The 20,143-nt window shown below is 39.7% G+C and overlaps 1 protein-coding gene and 1 long non-coding RNA gene across 2 annotated transcripts in view; both read left to right on the top strand.

The window, feature by feature from the left end:
- The first annotated feature begins 375 nt into the window (after positions 1-375).
- LOC148335140 (uncharacterized) lies at positions 376-11,019 on the top strand. The gene is made up of 3 exons (XR_015844168.1): positions 376-491; positions 10,663-10,716; positions 10,819-11,019. It is a non-coding gene; the product is annotated as an uncharacterized LOC148335140 (long non-coding RNA).
- Positions 11,020-18,512: 7,493 nt separating this feature from the next.
- roraa (RAR-related orphan receptor A, paralog a) overlaps positions 18,513-20,143 on the top strand; it is a 208,796-nt gene continuing 207,165 nt past the window's right edge. Inside the window, exon 1 of the mRNA XM_088297795.1 lies at positions 18,513-18,870. Coding sequence (XP_088153921.1) covers positions 18,717-18,870 — 154 coding nt within the window. The 5' untranslated portion in view covers positions 18,513-18,716. The remainder of the gene's footprint in view (positions 18,871-20,143) is intronic.

The following is a 20,143-nucleotide window of genomic DNA, read 5'->3' as shown; positions in this document are numbered from 1 at the left end:
TACTGCGCAGATAAATCTGCAGACCACGCTGCTGGGACACCCCGACACTCAATATTTACCAAAGGCGCCATCACCTCGCTGGCTACACTATATTTGTAAAGGCAAATATATTTGTTGGTTTTGTCGCTTTTGCACTTTTGACTACAAGGCTGTCAGCGCCGGGGATGTGAAGCCACCCACGACAAGGAGAGAAGATGATTTGCCGACTCAATCACCTCGGGGGGTGGGAATGAGCCTCCGTGGCACGTGTGTGCCGAGAGAATTTGCGGGCTGAACTCTCTGTGATGTTCACACAAAGGTCAAAGTTATGCTTTGCTTGTGGGACTTGAGTTTTCCTTCCTCTTCCCCTTCTCACTTCCTTAATGATGCCTTCTTGGTGTGCGCCCCGCAAACTCGTTAGAGCTTTATTAGCATGCGTATTACGGGATCACATGAAGTCAGACCGGCCACAGAGGACATGTACTCTGAGAAGACCTTCACCTGTCACGGAGGTGAGATGATTTATGATTTATTTTCCAATAACTCCCGGCTTGCCTGCTGCGCTGGACCCACGTGGCAACACACGCTAGGCCTACAGGTTCCCGCTTAAACCATTTTTGGGTCTTTCTCTCTACGTTTATTAATGCAAGCTGCATTAATCTGTACATTTGCATGTGGGTAATTGGAACAAGGGAAGGAATGGTTTAAAAAGCAATGAATGACAGCGCTTCAGTGGTGTTGGATCTGCAATGAAGCTGTCAGGATCCACGCACCTCGGCCTCCAGGCAGATGGTGAGGGTTGAGGGTTACGTAACACCAGACGAAGCCATATGTCTCCCAACAGAACCTTTAGGAGGCCCGCAGTTCGCTTCCAAATGCACTCCATGAGAGACCAGAGTGCAAAGTGCGCTGCTCCCTGATCACAGACCAGGTGTTGGGCGACTTGCCTCTCTGTGTTTGTTGGGAAGGAACCAGAAAAATGTTGGTCGGCGGTGGAATTAGACCAGGTGTGGGCAAACTATGGCCCTGGGGCCACATGCGGCCCGTTAAACGTTTAAATCCGGCCCGCCGAACTTGAAAAAAATGAAATGAATATCTGCTCCTGGTCCGGCCCCTCTGTCAATTTTTTTTTTTTTCTTTTGTTTTGTTTTGTAATGTAAAACACAGGTAAATGTATACTTTTTGGTGGTGTTTTGATACTAACTTTTTAAATTGTGCAGGAGCACTTGAACTTTTCCACTAAATTGTCTGGAGGTTTTAAAGCACAAAATAATCTATAAAGCCAGTTGTTATGGCTAACCGGAAGGAACCATTTTGTTCAATCGTCTTTTCTACATTCAGTGTATGCTGTTTACAAAAGCCCAAAAAAGAAAGCTAAAGAGGTCTGTTAGGGAGAAGAAAAAAAAAAAAAAGAAAAAAAAAACACCTTCAGCAATCGACTTCCCCATTCCTCATTCTTAGCTAATTATCCACGGTAGATTTCCTTATTGTGATACATCTCTTTCACAATAAAAGGCTTAAAGATACAAATGCGCACAAGTGCTCTATCTTTCACACAAACACTTTCAGAGTGACATTTGAGACGGTTTCAGGATGGTTATAATGAAGAGTCGGTGCATCCAGAGGAGATTAGCGAGCTAAATGGGAAACAATAGACACTACAGAGCGGGACAGGAGGATATGATTCTTCATTGTGTTAATCACAGCGGAACAGCCCTGTCGTCTTGGCCAAACAATGCCATGGGGATGCTAATGGTTACTGCCAGCCATGAGTAAGAGCGTGCTCGAAATGATTGATAGTCAGAATCATATCAAGGTGACTTTCACCCGGCTCCGTCAGATTGCTTAGATTGATCGATAATAGCTAGCACGTCTTGAGGTTGACTTTCATGCGAAGAAAAAAAAAAAGAATCATTTATCAGCTTTAATTTTTGTCCAAAGAGAGAAATAGGCTATCCTCATTTGTCACAAAATATTTGCCTATGACTCAAAGTAATATTTACTGTTGTAATTAAATGTCTACAAAGCAACACTGAGGTTTCATCACATCCGCTCATGAGTGTACAAGTGGGCCAGGGCAGCTGCAGACGCGAGTGCCGCGCCTGCGTCCACTTGGCTTGCTGCCCCCGTTGGCGCACTTGGCACGGTGCGCCTTCAGGCTAAAAAACGACATCAACACAAAAACAGTGCCCCATGTGCGACATCACAAATGAAAGATCAAACATCGATGCTCTGTGTCGGTTTTCGGAGCATACTGTTGTCGGTCTCGGCCACTTGAATACCTTCCATCATCCAGAGAGTTGCGCACATGAAATGCGTACATGACAGTGGACACAAAAATAGACACGAGAATCAACTAAAATCCAATAGAAGAGATGCATTGTGCAAAAATGCTGCCTTTTCAAATATGAATAAAATTTTGTGTATTGTAAAATATAAGAACTCAATAACAGAGAATGTCAACTGATTTTATAAATTATGCTCAAGTCTTAAAGTCTGCACGCAAGCACTGTAGTTTATCATAGAAGTGCCGAAAAGGGGGTGTGGTTTATTGAGTGACGTCAGGTGCGGGTTTACCTTGAGGTTTGTTCAGTGTCAGCGTCTCCTTCCTTCGAGTCGCCCTTGAAAGTGGTTTCATTTCGTATTATTAGTATGTGTTTGAGTGTTTGTGCCATTCAATCAACAGCTGTAAGCGCATTGGTGACTGTTGCTCTCCTTTTCTTTCCACTTGGATTGAGTATGTACTGTTACAAACACAAAAGATATATATTTTATATGTGATTAGTTTACAGTAAACTTGCCTCATTTATTCAACACAAAAGAACTTGGAAAAAATGTGGCAACTTGAGACGCAGTGCGAACCTCAGCTCTCACTGGGAGCCCACAACCGAGCGTTCAGATGTCCAAATTGAACAGACAGTACGATTCCCCTGAACGTGGCAACAAATTGTGCGACTCGAGCGTGTCGTCACGTTGAGAGGCTTATGCAAACCAGGGGGGAGGTGATGGATTTTCTTTCACCTACAGTGAGAGGAGCAGATGCTCTAGAACGATTCTAGACATCACCACAAGTCAAACAAGAGCAGGTTTAAGTAAGATGCGTGTAGATGTGTGTGTATCATTAAGGAACAGACTAAGACACTTAAATTGAGCATAATAAAACTAAATGTCAGAAAACTGCAATCAATGGTCAAAATTCACGTTGACCTCTCTACTCATGCATTCTTTAACTTCTGAAAATATTACAATGATCCACCCAATATTTTGGATTTTATGGACGTTATGCCTTTTTCTCTCAATGAACAATCGCAATAGAGAAAAGAAATGTGGACATATGTACTTACGCCCACTTCAACCCCGGAATATTAAAACATCCCAATATTTTGGATCTTATGGGGGTTAGGAAAGATCGTTCTAATATTCTCAGTGGACATAAGTAGATGTCAACATACATTTTGGTGAAAATTGATCACCTAACGGCCATAAAATCCATAATATTGACGCAATCATTTTAATATTTTCCAAGGTTGAAGTGGGGATAAGTAGAGATTTGCACATACATTTTGGTGACTATTGGTTTTGGTTTCACAACCTTAAAGGGGAAGTCAACCAAAAACATTTCTTTACGAGAATATATTCTATGTGTTCCTAGTAGTCTAAAAACGGCAGTCTGGTTAATATTGTATTTGTGGAATATGAGTTAAGCAGCCAAATCTACTCGTTTTTATCCATCTCGGGAGGCGGCCATTTTTCCACTTGCTGTCGAATGAAAATGACGTCACAGTAGCTCAGGGCTCAAATAACAATCAATCAGGACTCAGAAAATAGGTAATCTGTGATTGGTTGTTGCCTGAGCAACTGTGATGTCATTTTCAGGTGACGGAAGTGACAAAATGGTCGCCCCCTGAGATGGCTCAAAACGGGTGGATTTTGCAAATTAACTAATATTTCACAAGTGCAATATTCATCAGAATGCCACGTTTAGACTAGTGAAGGCACATTTTATAGCAGATAATTTTTTTGGGGATTTGACTTCCCCTTTAAGTTTTGTCACTATAGTGAGCGCCTATGGAGAGGAAAAGGCTTAATGTCCATAAAATTTAAAAAATGGAGCAATCGTTCTACGTTCAGAGGTTGAAGTGAACCTGACTACAAATTTGCACAGAAATTTGGGTGATTTGTCATAAAGTTTGAAACATTTTTTTGAGCGGGCAAAAAAAGAAAATTACAAGATCACTGTACAATGTCTACATATTGATATTACGCTCTTTGATGACGTTTTTCTTTTATGAAGGCAAAACCATTCTAATCGTGTGCATGTAAGCATCTCTTTAAAACGCGTTTCCCCGCTAATCAAAAAATTTGTTCGACGAAAGCTGCAAAAGCAAAAACTTGAATTAGTCACTTTTTTAAGGAGACAGAGAAGCAGCGAGCATGATCAATCCAAACATTAAAGACATTATGCAGAATGCTTTGCGTGTGGGTGCACACGCTGACGAGAGCTTGATTAACTCGCTTCGCTTCGTGCGCATTCTTCAACGCGAAACACTTAACTTTCCTATTCCTATCTAACCATTTTTCAGCCGCGGTAATGCCGACATTGTTTATTTTTGAAAAGGTCATTAAAGGCGTGCAGTAGAAGTAGGCTGTGATTTGATAGAGGTAGAGGAGGAAGCTCTGGCACACTGACTTATGGACGTCCAACAGAGAGGGAGCCTCTTCATTAGCGCGGTGATTAAAATTGATGGGAACCTATGCAGCTCCAGCTCTCCTGAACTCCCTAGAGCATAGCTCTCATTCTGCGCTCATTTATTTGGGATGTTGTGTTGATCAATAAAAGGTGCCTGCTTCTCACTATGAGGTCTGGCTGGGGAGAAAAACTCACTGAGGAAAACAAAGAAAAGACAAACACTACAGAGAACAATTCGGGATTTGGGAAACCAGAGGGAGGAAAAACAACTCTTTGACTGTTGTCGCTGTGTGATTTAGTCACTAGTTTGTTTGGGTTTACTTCTCAAACTTTCTAAAAAAAAAAAAAAAAAAAGATTCAAATCGGCTCCACTCATTAGCAGAGCTGAACCATTTTGAAAAATAATATTTTTTTTTCCCCTCAATATCGTTTTTTTTTCAATGTCCTCATCCTATATATTTTCATAACCACAATAAATTAATCTATTAAAATCGACAACATCAGATTTATTATACAGACATGTTTTGGTCTTCTGGGTTAGTTGTATGCTAAAGAAATCAAAATAAAAGACCGATTATTTAACGTCAATTGGAGCAGTTAATTTACAAAACACTTGGACTTCCAGTCTTGAAAGCGTTCACTATGACAACTTCATAAAGCTCGACCAAACAAGTGTGGTGTAAACAGTCCGTAAAAAGTCAGTGGGTCTTAATTCCAATTTCAACAATAATGCATAAAAAAAAAAAATCTGTGGCTACATCACATCACCGTTTCAGGTTTCATAAAATAATACTATTTAAACATGTGGACCGGAATTCTAAAACACTTATCTAGACACTTTAGAATTGAATAAATACATAACTAAATTAACTGTTTCGCTCATTCGCTTCACAGTTCGGAGGTGTGAGGTTCGATCCTGTGCTCCGGCCTTCCTGTGTGAAGTTTATATGTTCTCCCCGTCCGTGCGTGGGTTTCCTCCCACAATTGGAAGAACGCATTGTGTTTGTGTTTCTTGGTGACTTATTAAAGAAAACAGAGAAGACATGACAGAAACTAAGCTGCTCATTTCCTTTTAAGTCAGCCATGGAAAGGCGAATTGTTTTGTGATGTTTTCAGATGTTGAAGTGGGCCTAATGGTGTCGTGTGGCCGGTTGGTTTTGTTATTTTGATATTCTGAGCGATCAACAGTTTGATGAAATTCCTTTGAAAAAAATATCCAATCAGATTGCTCTGATGTTATAGGCGCATGATATTCAGGGATTGCTATACTATGTTTGGATTTAATTAAAATGCAAACTATTCCCCAGTACATTTCTTTCTTTGGCATTTCAACATTGCTCGATTTACAATTTCCGTGCAAACATTTTTTTTTTCTTTCATATTTTTCATATTGAATATCATTCCAAGTGAGTCAGATATTTCCTTCTTTTTCACATGCATCTCGTGATATTTGTGATGTATTGGAAATGAATGGACTTCACTAAGTCAATGTTTCTCTCCAATATAGCGGAGTTCTATTGGTTTAGGGCATGTTAATTAAAATTTGGTGCAGCCTTGGTGGCTCAAGTAATGTACTAGCAAGAGCACGGAGCCACGGGAATTAATTTTGGCGCACTGGACCGCAGCCAGATAATATGCAGACATGATGAACACAGTCCAGACTGTCTTTGTCTGTCGACTTCTGCTCATTCAAGTGGCCCGTCACCCCCTGCTGCTATGCCTAAACAAACACAGATGATCAGGATCGCAGGTCACATGATCACAGGGATTAAGAGAGGCTGCAATTGCCACGGTTTGCAACATGTCACATAGAAGCTATGAACTTGAAACTTCCGGTTCAGCAAAAGTTGTTTCAAAGTGGGTCCACGGCATGTGGAAAACCAACAGATTTAATGCTTTTCTTGTTAGAAATTAATTCAGTACCCAATTCTTGTTAATGATGCACCTTCCGGATACACACTCACTTCATCAATATTTATGTCATATACACCATTTGAAAGTGCCTAGAAGAGATTTAATTAGCAAGTTCAAATCCAAAAATCTGCAGCTCAGTGGACTCGCGGTCAAGCATGTCTGCTTTGCAGTTCTCCCAAACAGAGGTTTGTGAGTTGAAGAAGTGTAACTGCCTTGCGCTCTCGCCACATGCATACGCTTGTAGTCCGTAAACAAGCACAGTGCTGCTCAGCCGCAGATGCATTACAAAAATAACCAGCAACCACTTTTGGCCTCTACAAATGGAGCCAAAACTCTTGCAAATGCCATGTTTTTTGTGACATAAAAAGAAAAATTCAATGTGACCCTTAAAGGGGAAGTCAAGCCCCTAAAAAATATGTGAAATAATTTGATTTATGTGTCTTCACTAATCTTACATGGCATTTGTGGAATACGAGTGAAGCAGCAAAATCCACCCATTTTTAATCTCTCAGGGGGCAGCCATTTTGTCAAATTCCGTCAACTGAAAATGAGATCATGGCTCAGCTTCAGAAAACAGGTGAGCCGTGATTGGTCGTTACCTAAGCTCTGAGAAACGTTGAAGTAATTTTCAGTCGACAGCAAGGCGCAAAATGGCCGCTCCCCGGAGGTGTACAAAAATTGCTTTGCACATATTCCATGATTGTAATATTAATCAGAATGCTGTGTTTCAACTAGTGGCGCTGCATAGAACATATTCTTGTCAAGATTTTTTTAAGTGTTGACTTCCCTTTTAAGATGCTCAAAATAAAATTCAAAAGGCAAAATAAAAATAAAGAACTGATATAATGCGTTTGCGCATGTGTACACACTCCCATGTGACCGATAACATTCAAACTCATGTTAAATAGGACACTTATTGGCACTATTCAAGGTGCCCAAATAAAGTTCAGCTGTTCTAGTAGGATCCCAGCTTTCATGGAGGTAATAATGTTCCACTGGGCCGTTTGAGTGACGTCAAGCGTCAAGTCGTACTTCGGGTACTTCAGTTTTAGCTAAACTGCATCCATATTCAAATAGGGTTTGGAATCATGAAAAAAACATGTCGCTCCAAGGTTTATGACATCTAAATTGTGAACAATGCTATTTAAGAGAACAAAAATGACTTCTTTCGACTTGAGCCCTGTGACTCCTCTGTGTGGACAATTCAAGCCTGGTAAAGCCAGCGGGTTCCAGAGAGAGAGACGGAGTGCGAGAGAGGGCTTTGAGGAAAGTCTTTTTGTGTTGGAGCCTTTGAATAGCTATTCTTTAAGATCTCTATTCCCTCTGCTGAAGTTCACACTGTGTGTGTGTGTGTGTGTGTGTGAACGGGGAAAAGCGAAGGGTGGAAATCATAACACTGATGATGAGATGACACCCACCGTACTTTGGAGAGCAATTTTGATTCTTTACACATTTTCCTAAAGTCAGACAAATATATCCAGAAGCCGTGGCTGTATTCTTTAGGGCGGTCGGATTGGTTGTTATGACAGCGAGCAGTGTCAATCAGACATGGTGGCTTGAAGAAGTAAAATAAACATGAAACGAGGCGAGTTATATAAAGCTCTCCTTGATGTTCAGCATCATACCTCTTTACCCCTGGTGTGTGTGTTCTATAATGGCACAAAGTAAGGACGGCTTGGCGCTGTCTTTTTCATCTCGCGCTGCCTTTTGTTACTTGCGTCGAGAGCGGCAACGAGCCAGAGAACGAGGAAGGAGGAAGACGAAGAGGAGGCTGCTTGGGATTGGACCCGGTCCCTGCACACCCAATTAAAGGAATCTTCTGCTCAAAAGACAGTCTGGCAACATGTGTTCTGACATTTGTCTTCCTGAGTGTTGTGATTTACCGTACCATGGAGCTAAAGGCTAAATTAGCAGCCGCCCAACTTCAGAGACCGCACAGCGACGTCGGATTGGCGAGTATTGTCAGAGAGGATCAGAGAGGCAGCCGGAGCGCTGCCGTCTTGTTTTCATCATCGCAGGCAGGGAGAGAGCGCTGACGACTCTTTGTTGACTGATGAGTCCGAGTCACGTTTGCAGCAATGGCAGAAAATGCAAATGATGCTCATCAAATGACTCCGATAGCAATTAATCAATAACAGATAAGAAGGACAGATATACAATCAGATCCAAGACAAGAGGTCCATCAAAGATTTTCAAGTGCACAGGGTGATTTAAAAGTAACATCTCATTTTAAAATACTTTTTTAAAATTATTATTAATATTTTGTGGAGGTTATTCTTTAATGTATAAATTACAGTGGGGAACAATTTGAAAAAAAACATGATGGGCTAGAATTTTATGCTGATTAATACAAAAATTTCCAAAATTGCAGTCAGTCATTTTTTTTCTTGCATGTTTTTTTTCTCCATAGCTTTCCAGATAATCAAAATTCCACCGGGTGTCTGTAATAAGACATCTCAGCTTACTATGACTTGTCTCATTTAAAGCTAAGTGGCAACTTGCTTGTTCAGGCACAATTGAGACGTTGCGGTGAGAGGTGTGTGCAGCTCCCAAAAGGTCAGTAATATCTGCAAACAGAAATATAAGCGGATGAATTCAGTTTTTTCTCTTAACCTTGTGACCATGTGCACATTGTTGTAAATTTCATTTCGTTTTATGCTGTTTGTTTTTTTTAATATTCTTTTTTTTAGTTTAAACTAAAATCTGGGTGTTTTATTTCCATACATACACATTTTTTCATATTTTTTGGGGAGTAGATGGGGATTCTGTTGCTCAAAAACCTAACGTGGTCGAGAAAAACTGAGATCAATTTTGGATTGCACACCCAAAAATTAATTAAAAACAGCTGTTAGACCTACTCAACAAATTTGGAACAATTTTGCCACAGTTATCTATTAGAATGATTAATTTTTTGAGAGGTTTATTCTTTAATGTATACATTATATACTTTTTTTAATATGAATCTTAGGTCGGCACAGTGACCTAGTGTGTAGCACGTCCGCCATTTTGAATTTGCAAATTTGAATCCAGGGTTCTGCTGTGTGGAGTTTGTATGTCCCCCTGGCACATATGTGGGTTTTCTTCGTCCCGCTTATGAAAGGTTCCTGACTTTAAATTGTCACACTTGTTCACTGTACTGTAAGTTTCTGTCCTGGTGAGTAAAAACATTTTTATTTCAAATATTTTACATTTTAGATAATATTATTTTTGAAAACATGTTGTTTGGGCCCGACTCAATGAGACAAGCAGTATAAATGGATGGGTGGATAACGTTTGCACCATATTCATAACAATTCTGCTAACTTCTATAATAGTCTAGAGCAGGCGTGGGCAAACTACAGCCCGAGGGCCACATGTGGCCCGTTAAACGTTTTAATCCGGCCCGACGAACTTGAAAAAAATTAAATGAATAAACCTTGTTAATCTTTTATTTTCTAAAAACTGTGTTTTTTCAAATATATATATATATATATATATATATATACATGTATATAAATATATATATATACATGTATATATATATATACTTGTATATATATATATATATATATATACACATGTATATATATATACTTGTATATATATATATATATATATACTTTTATATATATATATATATATATATATATATACTTATACTGTATACTGTGTTATACTGTACATATATTGAGCAAAGTTCTGAATAATCTTATTAAAAAGTATATATATATAATAAAGAATATTAACATTTTATGTTCAACATTTCTTCTCTTTTTTTCATTTCCATCTAAAAGAAACCAATTAATGATATAAAAATTCATTTTTTTAAATGCACACTTAACAACTGGCTTATCTCTTCAGTAAAGAATCAAGAATATTGTGAATTATTTCTCCATGTAGACTATATTCTAATTAAAAGTGTGACATACCTGCCGGGCCAAAGTAGAGTAATGAGCGAAACAGACAGTTGTCTTCCAGCTAAAGTGATGTCTCTGTTTCGTAAAGTTTTGGCTCTGTCTGAAATATTGTGTTGTGAATGTGGGATTGTTTCCCCCCCTCTCCCTACCGCTCCAGCTCTAATAGAGATCCTCCTTCCCCAGACACTGCTTTGATGTCTTCCTGTGGGACGTGCTTGTGCCACACAGAATCCTCTGGTAAGTCTTAGAACCAGGCGGTAATAACGATACTAATTACACAACTACAAAAAACCTCGACCTTGCACTCAATTTACCTGCTTCTTTGCTAACCCGTCTCAGAATTCAACTTTTGTCGCAGTTTTCACACAAATTTGTGAAAGTGGAACGCAAATACCAGAACAACAGTCCTCAAAAAGTGAAGCCGAGTTTGGATGGCCTGGCGGTAACATGAGCGTGAGCTGGCAAGGTGAGAGGATGCTGCAGTAGCAGAAGGCTGCCTTGCGGTCAGCAGGGGGAAGAAGACATCGGGCCTCAGGGAAAAGCTCTTAACTTCTGTCAGGCACCAATAACCACGCCATTTTTCACCTCCCCCGTTTTTAACAGAGAAAATCATCCAGCTCTCAAGTCATAAGAACTCGACTCGCACGCCATCATGAGTCAATTCCTGCTCTGACTTCAACGATTCCTCTCCCAGACACTCATCTCTACTCATTTCATATTAAATTATATAATATTATCCAGGACTTTTGGGTTTAAAAAAAACTAACGTGAAAATTCCGAAAATAGATTTATCACTCAAAATACGGTGGGTCAAGCTTACCTCACACTTCAAACGGTTAACGCAGATTTCAGGTTAGTAACTTTTCTTTTCTTTTAGCATTTTAACAAAGCCTTTTTTGGGGAAACTTATTGATGGTCATCTAACTTTGCATAATAGGGCTGCGAAAAAAAACAAAGTGTTTCCTGCAAAACACACGCGTGGTTGACTTGCACTGTACAACAGGCGTGGTCAAACTACGCCTGTTGTACAAACTACCCACCCCTACTTTACAGTATTGTATAAAAATCTAGAGAGTATTTAAATTGGGTATTTTTCTACATTGTGGATTTCACTTAATGGGGGAGTGGTCTGGAACATTACATCTCTCAGTATGATGATGATACAGTGCTATTTCAATGTAAAATAAAAACACAAAATTATACATGAAATAAACTACATCTAAAATGTTGAGCAAACCTTCAATATTCGAGTCAATAATAGTCTTAAGCATCACATTTGTAATCCAGCTTTTGTAGATGAACATTATTTAGTGGTCAGCAACTGCAGCTACGATGATAAGCTATTTCAATTAAAACGGTCATGAAGCTGAATGCATTAGGCACTTGCAAAAAGGTCCATGTCAGAGAAAGGATAATATTTTTGCACATAAACTTTTAGCCATGTAATTTGAATTCCATATCTGGGCATGTGCAGGGCTCGAAAAGCATCCGTGGTGATCCACAGTGGTTAGGCTGCAGCTAGGTGGTGCTATTGAGAGACATGCCTCAGAGCTGTAAGACTACAAAGCGCACCACAGCTCACTAAAGTGTCTTAAAAAACACACATTCACACTCACTAAAGACCATAAAAAGAAAAAGTCAACCGCACAGCATTCTTCGACATTGATATGCACAATGTGTGATAGTCCTCCTCGAATGACAGCAATGACGATTGCACACTTATACTGAGTGCAGGTCTGCACCCAAAAGGCTGAGACTCTTAAAGGCTGACGATGTAACAGGAGTATGTTGCCATACATCACAACGATTAACCCTTTGAACTGTCACCGACATTTCACTGAGCCTCCCTCTCGACACGCTCATCTGTCAGACTGAAATCATAAATACAATCATTTCCCCAACGTTGTCTCTTTATTCTGTCAACTTTTTTTCCAAACGTGACTGTGCCTCCTTATTTCCGACGCATGAATAAGTGAGAGGTCATTAATATGTCTCTTTCATTACACTGCGGAACTCCGCACTGCTTGCCGAGACATGCGTTTGCAGGGCTCGGGCCACTGATGTCCAATTTGTAAGGCTATGTCACCACATCCTTGTTGAAATCATTTCCATACATCTGAAAAAAAAAATCCTCCTTCACTCCTAATTTAAATCTAGTAAGCATGTCAGTGTATTTCATTTTATAGTGTTGCATCTTTTTAGTATTGTATTGATTAATTTTGAGAACACATTTGTTCTGAGGAAATGTAAATACAGATTAAGAGCCAGATGTTTGGATTTAAATGCTAACAAATGTTGACTGTTGCTAATTTCGCTAACACCATCTGAAATACAATTAGAGACATTAACAAATAATTTTACTTCAGGTAATTCAACTTTGTTTGATTTAGTTACAATGAAACACAAGCTAATTTTAACGTTAGCTTGCTAGTTTTGCTAACACCATCTTCAACAACATTTTACTTTTGATTAATTCAACTTTTATTATTTTACTGTAGTTCCTAGGATGTGAAGGGGAAAACTGTTGCTTGTAATACATATTGAGTAACACATTTCCCCATTGTGGGACTATTAAAGGACATCTTTATTGTATTAACATTCTGGCAGCTCAGTGAGCTAGGTGTGATTAGCATGACTGTCTGAAAGGCTTCCTCCGGTATTCCATGTTTGGTTCATAGAAAACTTTTAATTGTCAATAGTGGTAAAGGTTGTTTTTCTCTTTTAATCGTTTTTAATTTACATACCACTGGCAATTTGGCCGATGCCTCCAATGTCGCAATTTTGTCATTTAAATTTTTTTTTCCAAAACTTATACGATTGATCAGTCCATACATGTGGATAGAAAAAAGGCCAGTCTGAAAAGTTGTTATACTTAGCAAAAAAATTGTTAAATCGGCATCAATTCATCATTTATAAGTTAGCATTAACTTGACATGAATAATCATTTGCATATAATTTGTAAATACCTTATTAATATGACATAATTTTGTGTTTTCATTCGTCATTTAGATAAATAGTATCGACAGAACAAAGATAATTCTGAGAGTCACGTCACATTAAAAACTACAAAATCATTCTGAGTATAACTGCATACTGTAGTTGCATATCAGAAAAAGAAAGTATCAGATGGTACCTTACAAAAATGTTGATGGGTAACACTTTATACCTTAATAGGGTATTTACAAACTATATGCAAATGATTAGTCATGTCAGAAACATGCTTTTTAAAATGATGACTTCATTATTTACAAATGCTAAGCTAATGTTTGTGTGTACTTATTATAAAGTGTTACCGAAACATGTAACCGACAAGCCTTGGTCACTGGACCACACGTTATACCAACTGAGCCACGGTTGCCTAGGTATGGAAATACTACCTGGGGACGGAGTGAGAGCAAAGTTGGAGGGCGACATCCCAGAAATGAAAATGCTATTGCTCCATTGCAAGGAGGAACAGGAGGATCATTACCAAAGTCCTGTAAATTGTACATATTCATGCCAAATGGTCAGAAATACTAAAATTGTACGACTCTGGGGGTATTAGACTTCATTTGTTCCACTGTATGTGCTGCGCTTGTGGTCAAACCTATATTGAGAAGCCTTTGACAAACATTTTGTTTTGTTCCTTCAATTGAAGCTCACCAGACAAGATTAAAATGGAAGCTCATCAGTCTCCTTGGCTGTTGTCTGATAAAACTTTTTATTTGAAGGGTGTCCTATCTGCTGTGTCTCTTGTGTCTTCCTCCAGTGCACAACCTGATTTGAAATATAGCCTTACATAATAAGGGAGAAAAATAGAGTGGTGTTGCGCCCGAGAGCCGGTGTCAGCTTAATCAATCATTTTTAAATGCGGGCGGGCGAGCTTACTCTGCTCACTTCACATCCTTCCTCTTCTAAACAAAGTGACAGCAGCATAATTCATTTTTACTCAGAAATTAAAACTTGTCCTTGTGTCTTTTTGGTTCAAACACACGGCAGTGTTATGGGTGGGGGTGTGCGGGTGTGTGTGAGAGTGTGTGTGGAAAATGGGGTACAGAAGAGAGACTATCAGGCCGATTTTTGCGCATTTTCACTCCCTTTGAATCTCAGCATACGCCTAATTGTCCAATGTCTCTGAAATATTATCCCGAGCGACAGCGTCAGCAAGTTCATTTTCTACGCAAACTAGTTCAAAGTTCAGTTCACAAATTTTAAAACGAACTAGTTCATAATACAACATTTTTAACAAAGTTCACTGCCATGTCTTGAAGAGACATTAATATTTCACAAGTTTGTGTTGGTCAAAGATTTTGAATAAGTTCATATTTCTTCATAAATAGGTTTCTTATTCTCGATTGCTTAGTGCAAGCTGTTAAAACCACCGATAAAGGTGTGAGAGTAAGAACTCTTCTTTTTGTGGATCGTTTTCGAATTCGTTGATGTTAGCGCATCTGTACTAATAGTGGATCTTTGATGTAATTTACCGTCGAAGAAAAAGAGAGACGACAATGTCATATTTTCACAAGAGTAGCTCATGACGTAGTGAATGTACTCCACAACACTTGAGCCTTCGAAGACTTTCGTCTTTGTAAGTGTTTATAGTTTCATAAACATTTATTTTAGGTCAAGTGTGTACTTTATTTTGAACGCAGGTGTATGGAAGTGTGTTGTTTCATCAGGCTAACTGCTCATGTACAGACCTGCACTATATTAATGTACTCTTATGTTTATTTCTTCTGTTGCAGTTACAATATTTATAAATTTTACGCTAAAAAAAATTCCTAGCATTTCCCCATTGCAGTCACCCACATGAGTAGATAACTGCAGCGTTCACCTTTAGCGTCTCATAAACATCAGGAAAGATTTTGTGCTTGAATGATCTTTTTAAATTGTATTTTTTAATAAGGAATTAAAACAGAAGGACTGTAGTCCTTAATGCGTCAGCAAAAATACAATATGAGGTAGTAACCAGGTTGAGGTGGTTAATAAGATGCCAGTGCAACTATGTCTTTACATCTTCCTAATACTTTGACTCAGGGGTCTCAAACTCAAAATTTGTTTTTTAATCACTTATGGGCTACCATAGCTCAGGCTAAAACATTTTCTGCCAAATGTAGTTCTGAAAAAGTGAGACCACATGGAAGGAAATTATATCCTTTACGTTTTCAAAACCTACCGTGAAAAGAAAGTTAAGTGACGAGAACAGACAATTTTGAAAAAAAAAAAAAAAAAACAGGAGACGGAATGGTTTTATGTTGCGCACAGGGGCAACCTGACATGTCTTGAATGCACAGAGAAAGTTGCGGAGCTCAAGAAATCAGACGTCATGACTCAATTAGACATGCTGAAGAGTATGGAAAAGTACAGTTAGATGAGACAGGACCAGGTCACCGAACTTATTCGCGTTTTGAAGAACCGCTAATGTTTTGAACTGTTATTAATAAACACTGAGCATTTTAATTGGCTGTTACATCTGTGATGTCACTCACCAGCTCAATAAAAATGACAAGAACAAGAGTTTGTCACCGCAATTTAGTCACCAAATAAGTTGGATAACGTTAGCTGAGTTTCGTCAACAATGAATCATTCTTCTTCCTTGTATTTTCTGTAGTCTGAATGCCTTGTGGCACGGCGCTGCCACTCACTACGACGGACATCCGGCTTGGGGTAGGAAACTTGCGAATGTCGGTCGAGATATCTTTATGCGTGCTTTGCTGTGTTGGTCATTTTGGTACACCACACACACAGACACGCTATAAAATCAATAAGAAAGAACATGTTTTGCTTGTCATGTGTAGTGTCATACACAAATCTGGTCAAATGTTAAAAAAGTGGTGTGTGTGTATCACCCTCAGCTCAATAATAGTGTTTGTTATATTCCCTCGAGTTCCAGGTCATCTTGGATTCAATAGGTAAGGAGTGCAGGGGTCGCAAGGTCGAATTGCACAGGGTGAAAAGGTCAAGGCAAAATGGAGGAGCTTAAGTTAAGCAGAGGGAATGAAACTTGGCCTGCTTGCTTGGCAGTCAGAGCTTCCCGCTGGCTCTCTGACAAAAAAGTAGGCCCTCGCCGCAGCGCAGCTCCTAAAGTTATACCATAAAATAGTCTTGTTGGTGTACTATACAAGCTGTGGTGGAAACATAAAAAAAACATCTGACAGGCCAATGATTTATAGAGCCTCTCCTGTGGTGTTCCTTTTGATTTTCTGAACCACTTATAGTTTATCACTGGATATGCAATGAGTAGACGAACACTCTGATAGGATCTTATACAAGAATGTATATATATATATATATATATATATATATATATATATATATAGGAGTGCATTAAAGCTTGGCGGAGACGTTGTTTGTAGAAGATATATAATTTTTGACACCAGTCTCAGAACATTTCGCCCATCTTATAAACTGGTTTTAAGAAATGTATTCAGACCACCGCACAGTGTATGGTTTTTGAACAGTTGGCCTAAAATAACAGCACTGGTCCTGCATATATGATCTGGTTCTCTGTGTGGTAAGCAACAAAAATAGTAAGCAGAAGGAATTTCCCCTTTCGAGGTTATTATCAGGGCAGTATAGTGGGCTAGGGTGGCTCAGGGCCAACTCACACCAGAGAGCCTGATCTGAGATTAAACAACAAACCTCAGAACTGTGAGGAAGGTGCGTTAATCACTTGTTCATTTGGCTGCCGTTATCCATGCAGTGCCATTACAATCAGTATACACTGAAAAACATGGTGTGTTGAATTTACTCAATTGTATTTCATGTGTTTGCACAAAATCAAATTGTATGGATCCAGATACAGTAGCCTATACATCTAGTTAAAAAATTTATCTGGATCCAGGTGATTTTTTTTTGTGTAACCACTTGACGAATTATAATTGAGTAAATTCAAGAAAAAAATCAGTGTTGTAAATAAATAGATTTAAAAATCACTTTATATTTCTGTCGTGAATACACACCTAGATGTAGAAGCCCTGTGACTGATATAATATATGGTAAAATAAAATAATTAGATGGGCCCAATTAATTAACCGTCCAGATGTTTTACAGTAATTGGCCAATATTACCTTTTTTAAATTTGAACAATTTTTACAATTGTTACAAAGTATTCTAAAACATTCAAATGTTTTGTCTGTAATTCATTCTTCCCTGCTGTAATTGTTACAGACCGCAAAAAGTAATTATTTTATTAATTGCATTTTTTAAATTAATCTGCCAATTAGTCAGTTATTGGAATTTTACGCAGCCAAATATGCAAAAAGTATTCAAATAAAATTATAGTTATTCGCATTTGTACATAAAAAATAGGTTTAGGGCAATGTTCTGATCGATTAATCGGACATCTCAGGGAAGTCAAATTTGGCAATCAAAAAGTCAGATAGAAATGATAAAAACTTGAACAGCACGATAAAGCGCAGTTGTCTTTCTATTTAATCAGCATTATTTGTCCCCCCCCCACCCCCGCATGTAGTATAAATGCAAAAGAAAGATTCTCAAAGAGTTCCCAGATGGCAGACGCATGTCCCAGTCCACGTGTGTGTGCTTAAATGGGCGTGTGGGCCTCGTGATCACATGAGGCAGCACGCTGGTTTGAACCGTAGCAACAAGCCGCGCGGAGCATGCTGGTTGCCCGGCGACGCTTGACGGCAGTCCTTTACGACACCCTGTCTCAAAAAACGAAGTCTTCTGTCAAGCTGCTGTCAGTCGCCACATTTGGTGGAGAAGCCTGCGTGTAGTGCGTGTTAACGAAAGTCGCTGCGATTTTACACCCATTTGACACGAGTTTCTGCATCGCTGCGTGTGTTTGAAGCATTTTGGAGCCACTCTGAGGAGTTGTTACAAGTGCAGCATGCGCTGTAGGTGGCATTATGGCAACCTCTTCATCTCGTTCATAAACCGTGCAAGAGTTCATTGGCGTGTAGAGTTAATAAGGTGTCATTATCGTGTGAAAGCGCACCGTTTCGATTAACGTAGATTAGTTGCGAGGTCCCTGTATCTCCTTCTGTTGACAACCTCTCCCTCCTTTTTTTTTTATTTTTTTTATTTTTTTTTTTAGTTTGCATGAGTGGAGCGCTCACTAGCGCTGCCAGTGGACAATCAGACCCGCACACCCACCTCCACACACGCTCTCATTTCTCATTTTGTTACTTCTACTCCAAATTACATCGCTGAGGCTTGACGGCGCTGAGAAAAAAAAGCGGAGAGAATAGTTTCAAGAGCACGCCGCAGCGAGGCAGCGAACCACCACATCCAACATGGAGTCCCCGCCTGATCCAGCGAGCGACCCGGGCAACAGCGCCTCGCAGCCGGCTACCCCGGTCAGGGAAACCCCGGTAAGCCTGGAGACGCTCCGGAAAGCGGACCATCCAGCCCCGGTTCGAAGGCAGACTTGCTCGAGCACCAACAGAGGTGAGTGAGGCTGTGGTGAAATGTGACGAGCGTTTTTTTTTTGAAAGGGGGCAGTGAAACTTCCAAATGAATTAAATAGCTCTGGTGAAATAACTGCACAGCGTATCAGTATGGAGCTGCTTTCGTTCGAGTGGGCGCAGCGCTTTATTATTTCTTTGTAACGCGTTAATATCGCCCATTCATGACAGCTCAAATCATATCGAATACGTCTCGTCTCCAACTACATTCTTCTTATTTTTTGTGGGCAGCGAATGCGATCCAAGCATGGTGTCAAAAGTTTGCAAACTGCGGACCGGTTTATCGATCAAGCTTGGCGTGGACGTGGGTTGTGATCCAACACTCAAGCGAGTGACTGAAATGACATTTCTTAAGATATTAATATGCTTAAAAAGGCGTCCAGCAGCTGGTTTTGGTTGTCTTTTACGCACCGCGCCTTTGGCGTGAAAAACCTTCCACGCTGGGCCTTCCATTTAAAACAAGTGTGTGTGCATAAATTGCGTGGACTGTCTATGGATGTATCTTGTGTTGTACAGTACCGTATACAGTTTAACCACACCCCCTTTGTAATCGCCTCGTCCAAGTTAAAAAGAGTTTTTTTTAACTGATTCCCCTAAGATGAGTGGGTGTGATACAATTGGATATAATGAAGTGCTTCCCACTGACAATTAATTCCACGATGTTTTGTGTACACGCGCGCGCGCCCTCGTCTTCCTGCCGTGTATATTTAGAGTGTGATATGGGGAATGTGGAATGTGAGCTGGTTATGTAACAGGTTTAGCCATAAACACAGGCGCACAAGCCGAGGGTTAGAAATCATCACATAATCGTCAGTTACAGATCTTTTCCTTTCTCACCAGTTTACGAGCACTTTTGGAGCTGATGTTTGGCGAAATAAAATCAGCCCTCCAGTATTTGCACAGTACCGAAGGAGGGGGGTGTGTGTGACTTGTGGCTTGGCAAAGGCTGACTGCTCTTATGTAATAGCGGGGCAAAGACAGGTAGTTGGGAAGCTTGGATTGATTTTTTTTTCTTTCTCCTTCTGTTCACGAGACTGACTTTAAGAGTCTTCTAACCTGCTGACCCACATTCACCCCCCACCACCCTATTTTATGCACACGATTAAAGAGTGTCTGGGAAAGAGAAAGAGAAGGAACGACAGGGAAAAAGAACGCCTCTTGCCTGTTATGTAATGCTGAGTAGGGAGAAAGAAAAAGCAGACGCATGTTTAACCCCCTCCTGCTTTGAATGAGTCGTCCTGCTGTTCCGTTTCGAG

The sequence above is a fragment of the Idiotropiscis lumnitzeri genome, chromosome 6 (assembly GCF_059441095.1).
Source record: "Idiotropiscis lumnitzeri isolate Australia: NSW breed Sydney's pygmy pipehorse chromosome 6, RoL_Ilum_1.0, whole genome shotgun sequence".
NCBI classification, from domain to species: domain Eukaryota; kingdom Metazoa; phylum Chordata; class Actinopteri; order Syngnathiformes; family Syngnathidae; genus Idiotropiscis; species Idiotropiscis lumnitzeri.
This window is presented reverse-complemented; position numbering and strand designations above follow the sequence as displayed.